Source organism: Mobula hypostoma, chromosome 2, assembly GCF_963921235.1.
Source record: "Mobula hypostoma chromosome 2, sMobHyp1.1, whole genome shotgun sequence".
In the NCBI taxonomy this organism is placed as follows: domain Eukaryota; kingdom Metazoa; phylum Chordata; class Chondrichthyes; order Myliobatiformes; family Myliobatidae; genus Mobula; species Mobula hypostoma.
Genome location: NC_086098.1, coordinates 88,078,457 through 88,098,513, shown reverse-complemented (window position 1 = coordinate 88,098,513; position 20,057 = coordinate 88,078,457). Strand labels below are relative to the sequence as shown.

General features: G+C 40.8%; 1 protein-coding gene across 11 annotated transcripts in view; it reads left to right on the top strand.

Annotated features, from left to right (window-relative positions):
* Positions 1–20,057, top strand: part of dst (dystonin) — a 637,976-nt gene that overhangs the window by 159,426 nt on the left and 458,493 nt on the right. For all 11 annotated transcript variants that reach the window (XM_063040140.1, XM_063040054.1, XM_063040111.1 and 8 more), the window contains one exon: positions 19,378–19,467. In XM_063040140.1, the coding sequence (XP_062896210.1) occupies positions 19,378–19,467 (90 nt within the window). The remainder of the gene's footprint in view (positions 1–19,377; positions 19,468–20,057) is intronic.

The window sequence follows — 20,057 nt, the reverse complement described above, 5'->3', positions numbered from 1 at the left end:
ATAAATATCAAAAGATCAACTAGCTTATATACACAGATTAATTGTATATCCATAAAGTGAAGCTTGGCTGTGCATTAGGTGACTGACAGGAATAAACTAGTGGTGAAATTAGTGGGTGGTGGTGTTGATTAGCATTACTGCTTGAGAAAAGTAACTGTTTTTGAGTCTAGTGGACGGGGTGTGTATGCTATGTAGCCTCCTTCCTGATGCGAGTGGAATAAACAGTCCATGAGCAGGGTGGGTGGGATCCTTCATGATGCTAATGATCCTTTCCCGGCACCTTTCTGTATACATTTTCTTGATGGTGGATGGGCTGGTGCCAGTGGTTCATCGGGCAGTTTTGACTGCCTGTTGTAGAGCTTTCCTGTCTGTTGCAGTGCAATTTCCATACCAAGTAGTGATGCAGCTTGTTAGGATGCTCCCTACAGTGCATCTGCAGAATGACATGAGTACAGTGCAGCCCTCTTCAGCCTCCTCAGAAAGTAGAGGCAATGGTGACCTTTCTTGTCTGTAGGATGTGTTCTGGGACCACGAGAGGTTGTGTGTGATGTGCACTCCCAAGGGGTTGAATCTGCTTGCATTTTCCATTGTTCTGTCACTGATGTAAAGGGGGTGTGAGTGGTGTGAGTTCTCCTGAAGTTGATAACCATCTCCTTTGTCTTTGTTGACATTCAGAAAGGTGCTATTTGCCTGGCACCAAGCCTCGAGCTCTTCCATCTCTTCTCTGTATATAAAGAATTATGTGAAAATTAAAGTTAGAGGTTAAAGTGTAGATGAGAGAGGTTCAAACACTGTTTTGTAAATCATCTAAGAGAACTCTTTGCAAACTTCAAAAATGTGTGTAATACACACAAAATGCTGGAGGAGCTCAGCAGGCCGGGCGGCATCTATGGAAAGGAGTGAACATTTGACATTTCGGGCCAAGTTAAAAGAAAGAAAGTGGGAGGGGAGCCCAGAGGAAGATGGAGAGCAGGCAAGGAGTAATTGTGAGAGGGACAGAGAGAGAAGAAAAAAAAGAAGAAAAGAAGAGTCAGCTTGAACCAGTCTGGCTATTCTGCTCTGACCTCTCTCATTAACAAGGCATTTTCACCAACAAAATTGCTGCTCACTGGCTGATTTTTGTTTTTTGCATAATGTTCTTAAACTCTAGAGACTATTGTGTGTGAAAATCCCAGGTGATCTGCAGTTTCTAGGTACTCAAACCACCCTGTCTGGCACCAACAATCATTCCATGGTCAAAGTTACTTAGATCACAAGTCTTGCCCTTACTGATGTTTGGTCTGAACAACAACTGAACCTCTTGACCAGGTCTGTGTGTTTTTATACATTGAGTTGCTGCGGCATGATTGGCTGATTAGATAATTGCATTAAGGAGCAGGTGTACCTAATAAAGTGGCCACTGAGTGTATATTCTTATTGTAATTTATAGTAATTTGTATGTATAGCACTGCACTGTGGCCACAAACTATCCAATTTAATTCCACACTGTATGTCAGTGATAATAAACCTGATTCTGAGGGTTCCTTCGGAATTCTTTCCCTGAGAAAGCTGTGCAGGCTCAGTTAGTGTTCCAGGGAATCGGGGACATGAGCATTAGTGAAGGAAAAATGACGCAGAGGAGAAAGGTCAGTTGAAAGCTTATTGTTTGGTGGAGCACTCTTGTGGGGCCAAATGGCCTCTTCCCACTTCTGTTTATGTTCTTCTGTGCTTTTGTTCAAACTGAGAATTCCTCTGAATCCATTTAAAAGGCCAAAAACTAATAAGCACAACTTGCCACTGTTTTTTTCTCACACACTGTTCACTTGTAAAAATAAAATGAAGCCCTCCCCACTGTTATTTATGATTTTTTTGGAACCGTTGGCAATCATGATTAGAGCAGATCCAAATATTAGAGGGGTGAAGGGAAGCGGAAAGGAACATAAGCTGATGCTATATGCTGACAATATTTTATTACTGATTAGTGACCCTCCTAATTTCTTACCCCCACGAATGAAAACAATTGAATTACATTCCGAGGTATCTGGTTATAAAATCAACTGCAATAAAACTGAGGCTATGCCAATGTCAAAATTGTGTTATTCAAATTCAGTATCTCAGTTTAATTTCAGATGGGTGCCAGTTGGAATGAATTATCTAGGGGTCAAACTCAGTCAGAATTTGGATGAAATAATCACTTTAAATTATGATCCATTATTGAGTAGGGTAAGAAATAATCTGGATAAGTGGAGGGGGGTGCACTGAGACTGTCACTCTGGGGTAAAGTCAATGTAGTTAAAATGGTCATAGCACAGTTTAATTATCTTTCTATGATGCTTCCTTTAAATATATCAGATTTGATCTACAAGCAATACAACAAAGTTATCAGTGATTTTCTATGGGATAAGAAGAAGCCCAGAATTAAAATGAGTAAAATGTGTATGTCCAGGGACATGGGTAGGCTCAGTCTACCAGACGTCAGGGCATATAAATTATCCTTTGAAATGACCAAATTAGCTAAACATTGGGACAGGGCTGATGTTGATTTAGATTGGGTAATTATAGAACAGAGCCTGGCTGCACCACATTCACCCCTTAACATCCTCTCACAACATGTGGAAAACAAGACTAATCTAAACCCTATACTATTTCACTCAAGGAGTGTGTGGAGTACAATTCATAAAGCCTGTAGAATGTCACATTTAAACCAGTTATACTCCTCGCTCTGGAATAACCCTGAGCAGGGGGATATTAGAGGAAGGTTGTTTTTCACTCAGAGAGTGGTTGGTGCGTGGAAGACACTACCTGAGTCAGTGGTGGAGGCAGATACACTAGTGAAATTTAAGAGACTACTAGACAGGTATATGGAGGAATTTAAGGTGGGGGGTTATATGGGAGGCAGGGTTTGAGGGTTGGCATGACAATGTGGGCCGAAGGGCCTGTACTGTGTTGTACTATTCTATGTTCTATGTTCTATATGCATTGGGAAAAGAATGTGTACTGGAAAGAATGGAAGACTAAAGGTGTAAATACAGTAGGTGATCTCTATGAGAATGGGATTTTTATGTCATATGTGGATTTACAGAGGAAATATAACTTTGTAGATAAAGGGAATTTTTGGAAGTATTTACAAATAAGACATTGCATTAGTAGCATATTTAAGAACAGTGACCCACAAAATAACTCTTTAACTGAATACTTCACATTACCACAGGAAGTTCATAAAGCATCAGTGTTTTATAAAATGTTCAAGCATTCTGTGGGTGAATTGTGTAACAATCTCAAAGCAGTGCGGCAGAAGGATCTTGGAAGCGATATTGAAGATAATGAGTGGTCAAGTATTTTATCAAATGTGGGTAGACATATTAGGGAAGCGAGAGGGAAATTTATTCAGTATAAGATAGTACAGAGATATTATTGGACACCAACTGGACTGTACAAAATGGAGATTGTTGATAATAATTTATGCTGGAAATGTAAAAATGAGGTGGGCACATATTTTCACATGATTTGGGAGTGTTCCATGGTTCGTCCATTTTGGTGTAAAGTTCTTGATTTGTTGGGGAATTGTTCGGGTTCCACACTGCCCTTGTGACCACGGCTTTGTCTCCTGGGTGATAGGACAATGATACCTAATGTAAACAATGACAAATTTACCATTTTAAAGGTGGGTCTTAACACAGTTGCAAGAATTATATTGCAAAACTGGAAAAAACCCAGATCTCCCACTGTGAAGGAAAGGACTAAGGAAATGATTAAGATTTCATCATGTGAACACATGTTAGGAAGAATTAACAGTGAGGGAAAAGTGCAAGACGTGTGGGATCAATTTTGGTTGTATGTTAATTTAAACTTAAACTAGAACTTCTTTCTGTCTCTGGTTTTATTTGTTTTACTGTCGTGGGATGGCTGTGTAAATATGCTGTACTGTATCTGCTCTGTGATATGCTGTGCTGCTTTGTAAAATAAGAATAATAAAAATTTGAATTAAAAAAAATAAAATGAAGGTGCAAAGAATCTAAATTTTGGTTACCCCTAGCGACTGGTCATGGGAGTTTAGCTCCCAGTATTCAATACTGCCTTTCCCCAGTCTCCTGCTCAAACCATTGGCAGAGGATTGACTTCACCAGTGAAGACTACCCTCTAGTGGTGACAGTTGGAAGGTTTATGCCATGCAAGTAAATATAAAGATGATTGAATAAAATAACATTAATCTAGAAAGATGAGCAATTGCTTCACATCCAATCCATTACTTCCTTTAATATAGGATGTCAGTTGGCAACAACATCTGCTCCACAATCTCCATCAGCACAGGGCTGTGTGCTTAGTCCCTACTCTACCTGTTTTACACTTATGACTGTGTGACCAAGCACAGCTCCAGTGCCATTTTCAAGTTTCCTGATGACTGTACTGTTGTAAATCTGAATCAAAAGTGGTGTCGCATCAGCATATAGGAGGGAGATTGAAAGGCTTAGCAACAACCTCTTACTCAATGTCAGCAAAACCAAGGAGCTGATTATTGATTTAAGGAGGAGGAAACCAGAGGTTCATGAGCCAGTCCTCATTGGACTATCAGAGGTGGAGAGGGTCAGCAAATTTAAATTCCTTGGTGTTATCATATTGAGGGACCTGTCCTGGGCCCAGCACGCAAGTGCAATTACGAAGGAAGCACGGTGGCAACTGTACTGCTTTAGGAGTTTGTGAGGATTCGGCATGACATTTAAAACTTTGAGAGATGTGTGGTGGAGAGTACATTGGCTGGCTGCATCACAGCCTGGTTTGGAAAGATCAATGCCCTTGTATGGAAAGTAGTGGACATGGCCCAGTCCATCACAGGAAAAGCCCTCACCACCATTGAGCATTGTCACAGGAAAACAGGGACATCAGGGACCCCCAGCACACAGGTCATGCCCTGGTCTCACTGGAAGAAGGTACAGGAGCCTCAGGAATCAGACCATGAGATTCAGGAATAGCAATTAACCCTCAGCCATCAGGCTCTTGAACTAAAGGGGACAATGTCACTTGAGTTTCACATGGCCCTTCACTGAAATGTTCCCACTACCTACGGACTCGCTTCCAATGATTCTTCATGTCATGTTCCCGATATTTATTGCTTATTTATTTATTATTATTATCTCTTTTTTAAATTTGCATAGTTTCTTGTCTTTTTCGCATTGGTTGAATGCCCATTTGGTGTGGTTTTTCATTGATTCTATTATGGTTATTATTCTATTATGGATTTACAGTATTGAGTATGTCTGCAAGAAAATGCACCTCAGGTTTGTATATGGTGACAAACATATATTTTGGTAATAAATTTACTTTGAACTTTGACAAGAACTTACTCTAAATGGCCTCCCCCCCATCAAAAATAAAGAATAAAGAAGCTTAATTTGTCACATGTACATCAAAACAAACAAACTAACAGTGAAATGCCTCAATAATTTTATGTTTTGCTGGGGGCAGTCTGCATTTGTCACCAAGATTCCACTGCTGATCCAGCATGCCCGTTTCCTGCCTTACCCAATTTGAATAGTTGACAATAAAACATTACGGCAAAGCTCTTCTCATCTCAAGACTCTGCAAGAAACAATAAAAATGCTGCATATGTCTTTTATGGGATCAGTGTTTGAACTTATCAAGAGTACACTCAATGGGAACTTAATTAGGACAGGAATGGAACCTGTCCTGGTCATCTGCTGCTGTAGCCTGTCCACTTCAAAGTTTGATGTGTCGTGCATTCAGAGATGCTCTTCTGCATGTCACTGTTGTAACGTGTGGTTATTTGAATCACTGTCGCCTTCCTGTCAACTCAAACCACTCTGGCCATTTTCCCCTGACCTCCCTCATCAGCAAGTTGTTTTAACCTACAGAACTGCCACTCACTGGTTTCAATTTGTTTTTTGCTACACTCCTTGTAAATTCTAGAGATTAAAAACTTGTGCCATCCATCTTCCAGTTGTATTCAAGGTCATTTTGAACCTCTCACTGCTACGGTCAGAAGTTCCCACCTGCTTCAAAAGGACACCAATTATACCAGTCAGTGCCCAAGAAGGGTCGTGTGAGTTGCCTTAATGACTATTGCCCAATAGCACCCACATCTATGGTGATGAAATGGTTCCAGAGGTTGGTCATGGCTAGAATCAACTCCTGCCTTAGCAAGGACCTGCAATTTGCCTGTTGCTGCAATAGGTCTACGGCAGACGCAATCTCAATGGTTCTTCATGCAGTCTTCGATAATCTGGACAATATTATCACCTATGTCAGGACGCTGTTCCTTGACTATAGCTCAGCGTTTAACACCGTCAGCCCTACAGTTTTGATCAATAAGCTACAGAGCCTGGGCCTCTGCAGTTGGATCCTCGAATTCCTAAATGGAAGACTACAATCTGTGAGGATAGGTAATAACATTTTCATCTCACTGACGATCTACACTGGTGCACCTTAGTGTGCTTAGCCCACTGCTCTACTCTCTCTATACCCGTGACTGTGTGGCTAGGCATAGCTCAAATACCATCTATAAATTTGCTGATGATACAACCATTGTTGGCAGAATCTGAGATGGAGATGAGAGGGCGTACAGGAGCGAGATATGCCAACTAGTGGAGTGATGTCACAGCAACAACCTTGCACACGATGTCAGTAAGACGAAAGAGCTGTTGGTGGACTTCAGGAAGGGTAAGATGAGGGAACATGAACCAGTCCTGATAGAGGGATCAGAAGAAGAGAGAGTGAGCAGTTTCAAGTTACTGGGTGTCAAGACATCTGAGAATCTAACCCGGTTCCAATGTACTGACGCAGCTATAAAGAAGGCAAGGCAGTGGCTATATTTCATTAGGAGTTTGAGGGGATTTGGTTTGTCACTTGAAACACTCAAAAACTTCTACATATGTACAGTGGAGAGTATTCTGACAGACTGGATTGCTATCTGGTATGGGGGGGGCGGGGGCTGCAGCACAGGACTGAAAGAAGCTACAGAAAGTGGTAAAATTAGTCGGCTCGCTCATGGATACTGGCCTTCACAGTATCCAAAACATCTTTGAGGAATGGTGCTTGAGAAGGGCAATGTTCATTTTTAAGGACCCCCATCACCCAGGGCACGCTCAGCAATTCAGGAACAGTTTCTTCCCCTCTGCCATCCGATTCCTAAATGAACATTGAATCTTTGGACACTACCTCACTTTAAAAAAAAAACACAGTATTTCTGTATTTGCATGCTTTAAAAAATTTATTCAATATATGTAATTTATTTACTTGTTTATTTATTTATTTTTAAAATTTTATTTATTATTTCTTTTTTTTTCTACACTAGATTATGTATTACATGGAAATGCTGCTGCTAAGTTAATAAATTTCATGTCACGTGCTGGTAATAATAAACCTGATTCTGATTCTGATTCTGATTCATTGTTACCGTCAGGTAGGAGATACAGAAGCCTGAAGGCACACACACAGTGATTCAGGAACAGCTTCTTCCCCTCTGCCATACAATTCCTAAATGGACATTGAACCCATGAACACTACCTCACTTTTTTGATTATTTCTGTTTTTGAACTATTTTTAATTTAACTATTTAATATACATATATACTTACTGTAATTAGTTTTTCTATATATATCATATATTACATTTTATTGCCGTCATAAACTTAACAAATTTCATGACACATCAGTGATATTAAACCTGATTCTGATTCTGAGTCTGAGATTATTGTGTGAAAATCCCAGGAGATCAGCAGTTTCTGAGATACTCAAACCATCTTGTCTGGCCCCAACAATCACTTCATGGTCAAAGTCACTTAGATCCCCACTCTGATGTTTGGTCTCAACAACAACTTGATGATGTCTACATGTTTTTATGCATTGAGTTGCTACACATTATTGGCTGATTAGATATTTGCATTAATTAGCAGGTGTACCCAAAAGTGGCCACTGAGTAGATATGAAAGGGCTGTGTGAATGCTTTGTACATCCATATTTCAAACACTGGAAAGGCTGGCTGAGAATTGAGTGTGGTAATTACTTCATGATTTTAAATGGTGCATCAGGATAGTAGCAAGGAGTTTCACGTTAATGCTGTTCCTTCATAATTTCTTCAGGCGATGAGATCATCGCCTGTCTTCACACCCTGATCTAATCTTGTGTCACACGGTGACAAATTGTGCATGATCTATGTCTGCTTCTGAGTAAATGAACCTTGGGATTTCTCATTGCAAAATGTTTAATCAAGTCGGAATGGTTTTGTGCTTCAGTAGAGATGGCGAGGTTTCATTGGAGTGATGGATCTGTGGAATTCTCTGCCCAGGGAAGCAGTTGAGGCTTCTTCACTAAATATATTTAAGAAACAGTTAGATAGGTTTTTACATAGTAAGGGAATTAAGGGTTATGGGGAAAAGGCAGGTAGATGGAGTTGAGTTTACGGACAGATCAGCCATGATCTTATTGAATGGCGGGGCAGGCTCGATGGGCCAGATGGCCTACTCCTGCTCCTATTTCTTATGTTCTTATGTTATTCCAGAAAATGTGATATCTTTTTAGAAAGATATTGTATAGTGTGGAATACGGGCAGCATGGTAGCGGTTTGCACAACACTTTACAGTGTCGTTGGTCAGATTTCAGTTTCTGCTGCTGTATGTAAGCAGTTTGTAGGTTTCCCCCGATGGTGTGGATTTCATCTGGGTGCTCTGACTTCCTTGCAAAGTATTAGGCACGTGTATATAGCCAGCATGCTGAAAATTTTTGCACAGTACTGTATTTGTCAGCATGGTGCAGAGAGCAAGTTTTTAAATATGGCAGGAGCAAGAGATGTTGGGAATGGCAAGACTATAGTGCCGTGGGAGGGATGTGGGACAGCTGCCAGAGAAGGAGTGCCAGGAGTGGTGGGTGTGGCACAGGTGAATTGATTCCAAACAATTAGTTTATTGATCATTACAGAATATCTCTCCCTTCCCCTTTTCCCAACCATGACTCCCCCCTCTCCATGCTCCCTTTCCACTCTCAATCCACAATAGGGACTTGTATCAGAATCAAATTTATCATCACTCACGTCATGAAATTTGTTATTTTTGCGGCAGCAGTACAACGCAATACATAAGATTACTACAGTACTGTGCAAAAGTCTTAGGTACCCTAGCTATATATAGTGCCTATAAAAATAATTCACCATCCTTGGAAGTTTTCATGGTTTATTGTTTTACAACATTGAATCACAGTGGATTTAATTTGACTTTTTGACACTGATCAACAGAAGACAATTTTGTGTCAAAGTTAAAACAAATTTCAAAAAATTGATCTCAATTTATTACAATTATTAAACACAATTGCATAATTACTCACCCCTTTCAAGTCAGTATTTAGTAGATGCACGTTTTACAGCCTTGAGTCTGTGTGGATAGGTCTCTATCAGCTTTGCACATCTGGACACTGCAAATTTTCTCCACTCTTCTTCACAGAACTGCCCTTTTCTAGTCCAGCCACAAATTCTCATTTCCATTGAGGCCTGAATTCTGACTTGGCCACTCCAGGACATTAACTTTGTTGTTTTTAAGCCATTCCTGCCTAGCTTTGGCTTTATGCTTGGGGTCATTGTCTTGCTGGAAAACAAATCTTCTCCCAAGTCACAGTTCTCTTGCAGACTGCATCAGGCTCTCCTTCAGGATTTCCCTGTACTTTGCTGCATTCATTTTACCCTCTACCTTCACAAGCCTACCAGGGCCTGCTGCACAGCATGATGTAGCCATCACCATGCCTTACCATAGGGATGGTGTGTTTTTGATGTCGGGCGGTGTTTGGCTAACACCAAATGTAGCCTGATGGCCAAAAAGCTCAATTTTGGTTTCATCAGACCATAGCACCTTCTTACAGCTGACTTCAGAGTCTCCCAGATGCCTTCTGGCAAACTCTAGCCAAGATTTCATGTGTTTTTTGTAACAGTGGCTTTCTCTTTGCCACTCTCCCATGAAGCTGCAACTGGTGAAGCATCTGGGCAACAGTTGTATGTGCAGTCTCTCTCATCTCAGCCGCTGAAGCTTGTAACTCCTCCAGAGTTGTCATAGGTCTTTTGGTGGCCTCCCTCACTAGTCCCCTTCTTGAATGGTCACTTAGTTTTTGAGGACAGTCTATCTAGGCAGATTTACAGCTGTGCCATGTTCTTTCCATTTCTTGAATTGAATTGGCTTTATTACTTACATCCTTCATATACATGAGGAGTAAAAATCTTTATGTTACATCTCCATCTAAACGTGCAATTATAGTAATTTATAATAAATATTATGTACAACAGGATCATCAATATAACATAGAAATACAGTTGCATCAGCATGAATTAAGCAGTCTGATAGCCTGGTGGAAGAAGCTGTCCTGGAGTCTGTTGGTACTGGCTTTCATACTGTGGTACAGTTTCCCAGATGGTGGCAGCTGGAACGGTTTGTGGTTGGGGTGACTCAGGTCTCCAATGATCATTTGGGCCCTTTTTACACACTTGTCTTTGTAAGTGTGCTGAATAGTGGGAAGATCACATCTATAGATGTGCTGGGTTGTCCGTGTCACTCTCTGCAGAGTCCTGCGATTGAGGGAGGTACAGTTCCCATACCAGGCAGTGATGCAGCCAGTCAGGGTGCTCTCAATCGTGCCCCTATAGAAAGTTCTTTGAATTTGGGGGGCCATATCAAATTTCTACAACCGTCTGAGATGAAAGAGGCATTGTTGTGCATTTTTCACCACACAGCCGGTATGTACAGACCATGTGAGATCCTTGGTGACGTTTATGCTGAGGAACTTAAAGCTGTTTACCCGCTCAACCCCAGATCCATTGATGTCAATAGGGGTTAGCCTGTCTCCATTCCTCCCGCAGTCCACAGCCAGCTCCTTTGTTTTTGCGACGTTGCAACTGTGTCAGGGTGATGACTTCTTCTTTGTAGGCTGCCTCATTATTATTTGAGATCAGGCCAATCAGTATGGTGTTGTCAGCAAATTTAATTAGCAGATTGGAACTGTGGGTGGCGACACAGTCATGGGTATTTAGTGACTTGGAAATTTTCTTGTATCCATCTCCTGACACGTGCTTCTCAATAACCTTTACGCAGAGCTGCTTGGAGTGTTCCTTTGTCTTCATGGTGTAGTTTTTCCCAGCAGTTGTTCCTTCCAGATACAGGTGTATTTTTACAACATTCAATTGAAACACCTTGACTGTACACAGGTGATCTCCACTTAACTAATTATGTGACTTCAAAAAACCAATTGGCTGCACCAGTGATGATTTGGTGTGTCATATTCATGGGGGTGAATACTTGTGCAACCAATTATTTTGTATTTTATATTCGTAATTAATTTAGATCACTTTGTAGAGATCTGTTTGCACTTTGACCATGAAAGTCTGGTTTTGGTGATCATTGTCAAAGAAGTCAAATTAAACCCACCGTGATTCAATGTTGTAAAACAGTAAAACATGAAAACTTCCAAGGGCGTGGGGATGAATACTTTTTTATAGGCACTTTATAGACTTTTTAATAGACTTTTTCACGGTACTGCGCAAGTTAATAAATTGTGAGCATGCTATGCTGGCTTCTTCCAGCACACCTCAGACTGTTGATCATTGACACAGATAAACACACTTCAACGTGTAAAGTGATATTTCAATGTACATATGACAGATATAGCTCATCTTAATCTTGAGAAAGATTGCCTGTTTAGTATTTTCTTTCATTGAGAATTTATTTCCTTCCCATATTTCTCGTGGTGTGACCCTTGGCAGTGAACACCCTTAGCTACTTGGAGAGAGTGTAGAGACTAGCCTGGAGTTCACCCTGGAGCACACAAGATTAACAGGAGCGAAAGCAGGATGCTGGAAACACTCAGCAGGTCGAGTAGCATCTGTGGGAACGGAAACAGGGTTAATATCTCAGTTTAGAAGCAGAAGCAGAGATTTGATGGAGCTGCAGAAAGTCAAGTAATGTTTTATTAGACTAGGCCAAGAAATGCTTTTCATTGTCTAAAGCACGAGTAAACAGATTGAAGAGAACTGACAAAACATGAGGGCTAACGTGTCCAAAAGTCTGGGCACTTACTGAGCCCAAAGAGCCTGATGATATGGAACGCCGTGCCTGAGAGCATAGTGGGAGCAGCTTCAGTTGGAAATATTAAAAGGAGAATGAACAAATAGAAATAAATTTCAGGGCTGTGGAAGAGGATAGTTATGGAAAGAAATCTTTTAAAGGTTTAACACTACCACAATGGGCTATCGGGTCAAGAGGCCTCCCTTTGCTTATTACTATCATTACTGGTAATTGTGGGGTTCGTGTGTGGCTAACTCTAATGGTTATGACATTCTGTGTTTTGCAAGGCAAGCTTGCTCTTTAAGTTGAGCTAGCAGGGATTACCTCATGTATAATTACAAAAGATGCATTTCCAAACTGGGAATAAGTTTCTAAAAACCTGCATGTTTCTCATCTGAAGTGCATTAAAATCAATTAAACATTGACATTTAAATACTTTGCTGATGTAGAAAGCATGTCATCTGATTTGTGGACACCAAACATACTAGATAGCATGTTTAGCATCCAAATTCATGATCTTCTTCCAGGCCAATATCCACAGCGTTGATCTCTAATTACACTTGGTTAGCCCTGTTGGGCAGGTTCCATTGTTTGATGCCTGACACCAGATTCCCAAAGCAGATATTCTATTCTGAGATCAGTCACAGGAGGGGTTACTGGGAGGATAGAACAAACAATTCAAACATGTACTCAAAGTTGCCTTGAGGAAGTACAGTATCCCTGCTATCTCATGGGGACCCCTGGCCAACGATGGCTCAAAGTGGAGAAGGAGCATTTGATGAGATGGTTGGAACTCCCGAGTCCACGCATTGGAAATATATAGTTGCACCACTTCACAAGCTAACTTCGAGGATCTCACCACCCACCCATCCTACCTGGCACCTCCTGCTCCATCTGTTTCCACATTGGCCTCATAAACCACCTGAGTGTGATAACACCAGAAAGTAACACATTATGTTCGACTCTGAGGGACTGCTAGGTTTAACTCAATGTAGGATATTTAGCTCCAAGCAATGCTATCTATGATGCCAAGGTTAACTATGTTCTATTTATACGGACAGTAATTATTCTATTTTAAGTCTGTAAGCTACACAGCATTATTTGGAAATGGTGGAGGTTTGCTTCTGTGACCCTGGGCTTGCAGTGCTGAGTGACTTTAATTGAAAGAACTGGTTAAAAATATGGTTCTGCCACTGGTCTGAATGATCTCCAACTTAAGTTCTTGTTTAGTGAGACTCCATGGTGTGATTTCAGAATAGATATGATTTCTCCTTATTCCATAGGTCAGGTAGAGATAATAAAGTGAGTATCCAGGTATGTATCAAGGATCAACTTTACTTGCCATATACACTTAGTAGCCTTTTTATTAGCTACCTCATTAATGCAAATATCTAATCAACCAATCATTTGCAGTAACTCAATGCATAAAAGCATAAAGACATGGTCAAGAGGTTCAGTTGTTCTTCAGATCAAACATAAGAATGGAGAAGAAATGTGATCTGAGGGACTTTGACCGTGAAAAGATTGTTGGTGCCAGATGGGGTGGTTTGAGTATCTCAGACACTGCTGATCTGATATTTCATGCACTACAGTCTCTAAGATTTACAGAGAAGTGGAATGTACTATTTTACTCTTGATATGTTTGAGTTTTTCAATGCCGTCCTTGAACACTGCTATGTCATCATCTAGTACCTTTCTTAATTCGCTTCAGTTGACTATATTGCAGGGGATGTGACATGTTGATTGTGGATGGATCTCCAATCAAGTTATAGTTGTCTCAGCCGCTCACGGCCCCACAGTTCTGGCTCTTCTGTTTTTACCACATGCGAGCCTTCTTTGTGGTAAAAAACAGGAGGATCAGTGTTGTGGGGCCATGAGTGGTTGAGACAACTATGAGACAATTCCTGTGGGAATGTCATTTGTAACAGTGAAGTACAACAAACAACAAGCCCAATATGGCTTGTTGGCCATTGTATTTCTCTGTTATAAATGGCATTTCCACATGAGTTATCTTTTTTCCATTATATCTTAGGCTTCAGTTCAGTATCTTTGAAATGCTGTTCAAACTCATTTTGAGGGATGACTGAAACAGCCGAGCCGGTGTCCAATTCCATTTTAATTAAGTTGTCATTCACTTATGGTATAAGCCATATTGCTTGTCTCTTGTCAGTTTCCAGATTGTAAATCTCAAAGCTACCGAGTCCTGTGTCACTCTCATCATTATAAGATTTCCCTCAACAGGTTGTAGATTAGTGCTCTTTTTGAAACTGCAACTTGACTTTTTATCTTTTTTTTCCATGTGCAATCCTTTTTTTTTGTCTACCCAATGTGCTCTTTGCATGGGTTCTACTTGGTTTCTGCAAGTATCGCCTTTAAACCTGCAACGGTCTGGTGTATGTGACCCCTGCCACAACAGTGACAAAGTTTGTTTGGAGGCCAGTTTCTGTGTAGATGTCGCAAATTTGTTAATGCTCTCTTTCATTCCAGGCTGGAACTCAATTGTGTATGTTTGCTGTTTCCAGTGAAACAGCAATATCAACTGCTGTTTTAAATGTGAATTGTACTTCAGTTAGAAGCTGTTTTTGCATGCTTTCTTGTAAAATTCCACAAATAAAACAATGTCTGAGTGCAACATTAAGCCTATCTCTGAACTGACAATGCTTAGAGAACTTCTTCAATTCAGTGATATAAACTGAAATGGACTCCCTTTCCTTTTGATCCTGCTTATGAAACCTAAAGCATTCTGTAATCAACGATGGTTTTGGTTCCAAATGTTCCTGCATTATTTTCATAATATCAGCAAATCTCATTTTGGCTGATTTGTTTGGATCAGTCAAGCCTCTAAGCAAACTGCATGCTTTTCCACCTAATGCAATCAGCAACACTGGCACTCATTTTGCATTGGCTATTTCATTTGCTTCAAAATACTGCTCAATTTCTTCAGTGTACAAATCTAGTTATCTGTTGTGCAATCAAACACATCTATCTTTCTGATTTATCCAGCCATTTCTGCTTTTTAAAATTTTATTATTTTTTTTTAACCTGGAACTCATTGTTTATGAATCTATGAATTTTGTCCATTTTCTGCCTTTTTTTTAACTTGCTGCCTTGCTGAGCTTCTGAAAAAAAAATGTGCTGCTTTTCAACAATTAGTAGGTCATCTTAGGTTTGTTTTAAAACTTAATTGTCACTACTGTTATGCTCTGTAACCTCAAAACATTAAAAAAATTGAAAAACGTGTCTACTGTTAGTTCTAACTTTAGTGTGGTGCGTACTTATATCGTGGCGTAATGATGTATGGCATTCACATACTCTGCAAGAATTATGTAAACAACAAAGAATGCTTAATCAAACATTATAATTACAATATTACTCAAGTATCACTGAAATATTAAATACACAACAGTGAGGAACTACATTCAAGATAATAATGACCTTTGGATGAAGGCAGGTCTCTATTTCTCTGTTTTGTTTTGGGCCTGTTTTATCAGTGAATGCACAATAATTAAAGTAAAATGTACATTATGGAACTCAATGTTTAAGGAGCAACTTCTTCCGCTCTGTCACCAGATTTCTGATCAGGCGGTGTGCATGATGAGGAACTGTTCCATGCTTTGTCTTGCTGAAAAGTGTATTCAGCACAACTTTCCATGCACCATCAGTCTATAGGCCATGCCATTCAGGGATTTGGGCTATATATTTTTTTTGTATGTTTTTCTGCCATCATAACCTTTTCAGAATGGCAGGCGGTGACTAGTGGGGTACCGCAAGGCTCAGTGCTGGGACCCCAGTTGTTTACAATATATATTAATGACTTAGATGAGGGAATTAAATGCAGCATCTCCAAGTTTGCGGATGACACGAAGCTGGGTGGCAGTGTTAGCAGTGAGGAGGATGCTAAGAGGATGCAGAGTGACTTGGATAGGTTGGGTGAGTGGGCAAATTCATGGCAGATGCAATTTAATGTGGATAAATGTGAAGTTATCCACTTTGGTGGCAAAAATAGGAAAACAGATTATTATCTGAATGGTGGCCGATTAGGAAAAGGGGAGGTGCAACGAGACCTGGGTGTCATTATACACCAGTCAATGAAAGTGGGCATGCAGGTACAGCAGACGGTGAAAAAGGCGAATGGTATGCTGGCATTTATAGCGAGAGGATTCGAGTACAGGAGCAGGGAGGTACTACTTCAGTTACACAAGGCTTTGGTGAGACCACACCTGGAGTATTGGGTGCAGTTTTGGTCCCCTAATCTGAGGAAAGACATCTTTGCCATAGAGGGAGTACAAAGAAGGTTCACCAGATTGATTCCTGGGATGGCAGGACTTTCATATGAAGAAAGACTGGATGAACTGGGCTTGTACTCGTTGGAATTTAGAAGATTGAGGGGGGATCTGATTGAAACGTATAAGATCCTAAAGGGATTGGACAGGCTAGATGCAGGAAGATTGTTCCCGATGTTGGGGAAGTCCAGAACGAGGGTTCACAGTTTGAGGATAGAGGGGAAGCCTTTTAGGACCAAGATTAGGAAAAACTTCTTCACACAGAGAGTGGTGAATCTGTGGAATTCTCTGCCACAGGAAACTGTTGAGGCCAGTTCATTGGCTATGTTTAAGAGGGAGTTAGATATGGCCCTTGTGGCTACGGGGGTCAGGGGGTATGGAGGGAAGGCTGGGGCAGGGTTCTGAGTTGGATGATCAGCCATGATCATAATAAATGGCAGTGCAGGCTCGAAGGGCCGAATGGCCTACTCCTGCACCTATTTTCTATGTTTCTATGTTTCTATAACCAAATGTGCTGCACAGTATGTCCTGAAGAAGTGTCTCGGCCTGAATTGTCAACGATTTATTCATTTGCATATATGCTGCTTGACCTTTTGAGTTTCTCCAGCATTTAGTGTGTGTGCCATATAGTCATCATAGTCATAGTCATAGTCATACTTTATTGATCCCGGGGGAAATTGGTTTTCGTTACAGTTGCACCATAAATAATAAATAACAATAAAACCATAAATAGTTAAATAGCAATATGTAAATTATGCCAGGAAATAAGTCCAGGACCAGCCTATTGGCTCAGGGTGTCTGACCCTCCAAGGGAGGAGTTGTAAAGTTTGATGGCCACAGGCAGGAATGACTTCCTATGATGTTCTGTGTTGCATCTTGGTGGAATGAGTCTCTGGCTGAATGTACTCCTGTGCCCACCCAGTACATTTTGTAGTGGATGGGAGACATTGTCCAAGATGGCATGCAACTTGGACAGCATCCTTTTTTCAGACACCGCTGTCAGAGAGTCCAGTTCCGTCCCCACAATATCACTGGCCTTACGAATGAGTTTGTTGATTCTGTTGGTGTCTGCTACCCTCAGCCTGCTGCCCCAGCACACAACAGCAAACATGATAGCACTGGCCACCACAGGCTCGTAGAACATCCTCAGCATCGTCCGGCAGATGTTAAAGGACCTCAGTCTCCTCAGGAAATAGAGACAGCTCTGACCCTTCTTGTAGACAGCCTCAGTTTTCTTAGACCAGTCCAGTTTATTGTCAATTCGTATCCCCAGGTATTTGTAATCCTCCACCATGTCCACACTGACCCCCTGGATGGAAACAGGGGACACCGGTACCTTAGCTCTCCTCAGGTCTACCACCAGCTCCTTAGTCTTTTTCACATTAAGCTGCAGATAATTCTGCTCACACCATGTGGCAAAGTTTCCTACCGTAGCCCTGTACTCAGCCTCATCTCCCTTGCTGATGCATCCAACTATGGCAGAGTCATCAGAAGACTTCTGAAGATGACAAGACTCTGTGCAGTAGTTAAAGTTCGAGGTGTAAATGGTGAAAAGAAAGGGAGACAAGACAGTCCCCTGTGGAGCCCCAGTGCTGCTGATCACTCTGTCGGACACACAGTGTTGCAAGCACACGTACTGTGGTCTGCCAGTCAGGTAATCAAGAATCCATGATACCAGGGAAGCATCCACCTGCATCGCTGTCAGCTTCTCCCCCAGCAGAGCAGGGTGGATGGTGTTGAACACACTGGAGAAGTCAAAAAACATGACCCTCACAGTGCTCGCTGGCTTGTCCAGGTGGGCGTAGACACGGTTCAGCAGGTAGACGATGGCATCCTCAACTCCTAGTCGGTGTGCGGTGTGTGACTGTTGGCACCATGTTTTGCACCTTGGCCCCGGAGAAACACTTCTGTTTGGCTGTATTCATGGTTAATCATGATGGGGGAATGACAATTAAACTTAAGTTTGAACTGGAGACACAAAACTATTTTTGCTCTCTTTTTGTACTACATATTTAATTATTTTTAAAATCTATACTTTTTATTGTAATTTATAGATTCTTATGTCTTGTACGGAACTGCTGCCATAATTTAATGACATATGTCAGTGATATTAAACCTAATTCTGATTCTGACACATTTATTTAGTATTGCTTTAATTCAGTAACTAACGTAATGCAAATAAATTTTCCGAGGGGCACCATTAAATCTCATGAATTCTTAATAGCCAATAATATGACAATGCATGTTCTCGCTATTAGCTGAATTTCAATATTTGCGTATGCCAAGAGTACACTTTTGTTTTAGGGCCAATCATATGAATGATGAGATATGAGCAGCTAAGAGTGTTAGTCCCTACTACTCAACTAAACTCTGCTCTCTGGAGGGACCATTTTTGGTTCACTCAGTAGTTGAGGGGTTTATTGAAAATATATTTATTGTCAGATGTTACCTGACAATAATCCACCGATGAGGACAAATCAGTCATTGGAGAAGTCTTAATGCATAGAACACCAAATTGTTTTGTACAGTACAGTACAGGCCCTAATGCATCCTCTCCAAATTAAATACTTTCTCGTACTGTCTGTTCCTATCCTTGTCCAAAGATATGGTGAAGGTTAGGGAGTTGTGGTCACTATCCCTGAAATGCTCTCCCACCGAGAGATTTGTCTCCTGACCAGGTTCAACGTCTAGTATCAGATCTAATATGGCCTCTCCACCAGTTGGCCTGGCTACCCATTGTGGCAGGAATTCATCCTGGATACACCAAACAAATTCCATACCATTTACACCTTTTGCACTTTCAACTTAAAACTAAGTGTGTTTCAATGAGGTTTTGCAGTTTTCTTTAAAGATGATAATGAACTAATTACTTGAACTGTTGCTGTTGCATGGTCCTCGCACTTGTACTGTAGCAGACTGTTATTATTGAGGAACTGACAGAAGAATTGAATGTTCATCCCAGCTGGTATTATACCTCCGAACGACTGCTGAGGCCAATTATTGTGAAGAACTGGTATTTGCATGTTAAACACTGCTTATTGTATTTTAATTATATCTTTTTAATAGGTACGGAAACACATAAATGATCTATATGAGGACTTGCGAGATGGACACAACCTGATTTCTCTCCTGGAAGCCCTCTCTGGGGACACCCTGGTGAGTGCAGATCTGTGTTGAAGAATTAATTGGTTTAACCCCTGCGGTTCCATCAAGGACTTCCTTCCTAGTGTATATTGCATATTCTGTGTTTAATTGTTTTTCATATCTGAAGATGGTGAATGTTCTATTTTACAAGTTATACAAAATTTTTTCTTAATGCTTGAATTTAAAAAAAAAATTCTGCTGCAAGTTATCTCTGTGTATTGGGAAATTAAATTTTTGCAGAGACAGAGTAGAGGCAGAAACAAGTCATGATGAGCATTTCGTGCAGTTTGGTCATTTACCTAAGAAAGGGGACTTTATTCATTTTCAAAGCTGTGAACAATGCTGTCTGGCAAATATTGCCCAACTCTGATTATCATTGTTGTGTGATAGGCATCCATCGTCTTCAATTCCTGATGAGATTGCTCATTGGGTAAGGAGAGGCAGGGTTTAGATAAGCCAAAAAAAGATGCTAGACATCTGAAATATATTTTTAAAAAATAGAAAATTCCAGGAGTGCTCAGTGGGTTAGGCAGCATTCATGAAGGGAGAAGCAAAATGATCATTTCAGTGGATGACCCTTCATCATAGGAGTTCCTGTTGAA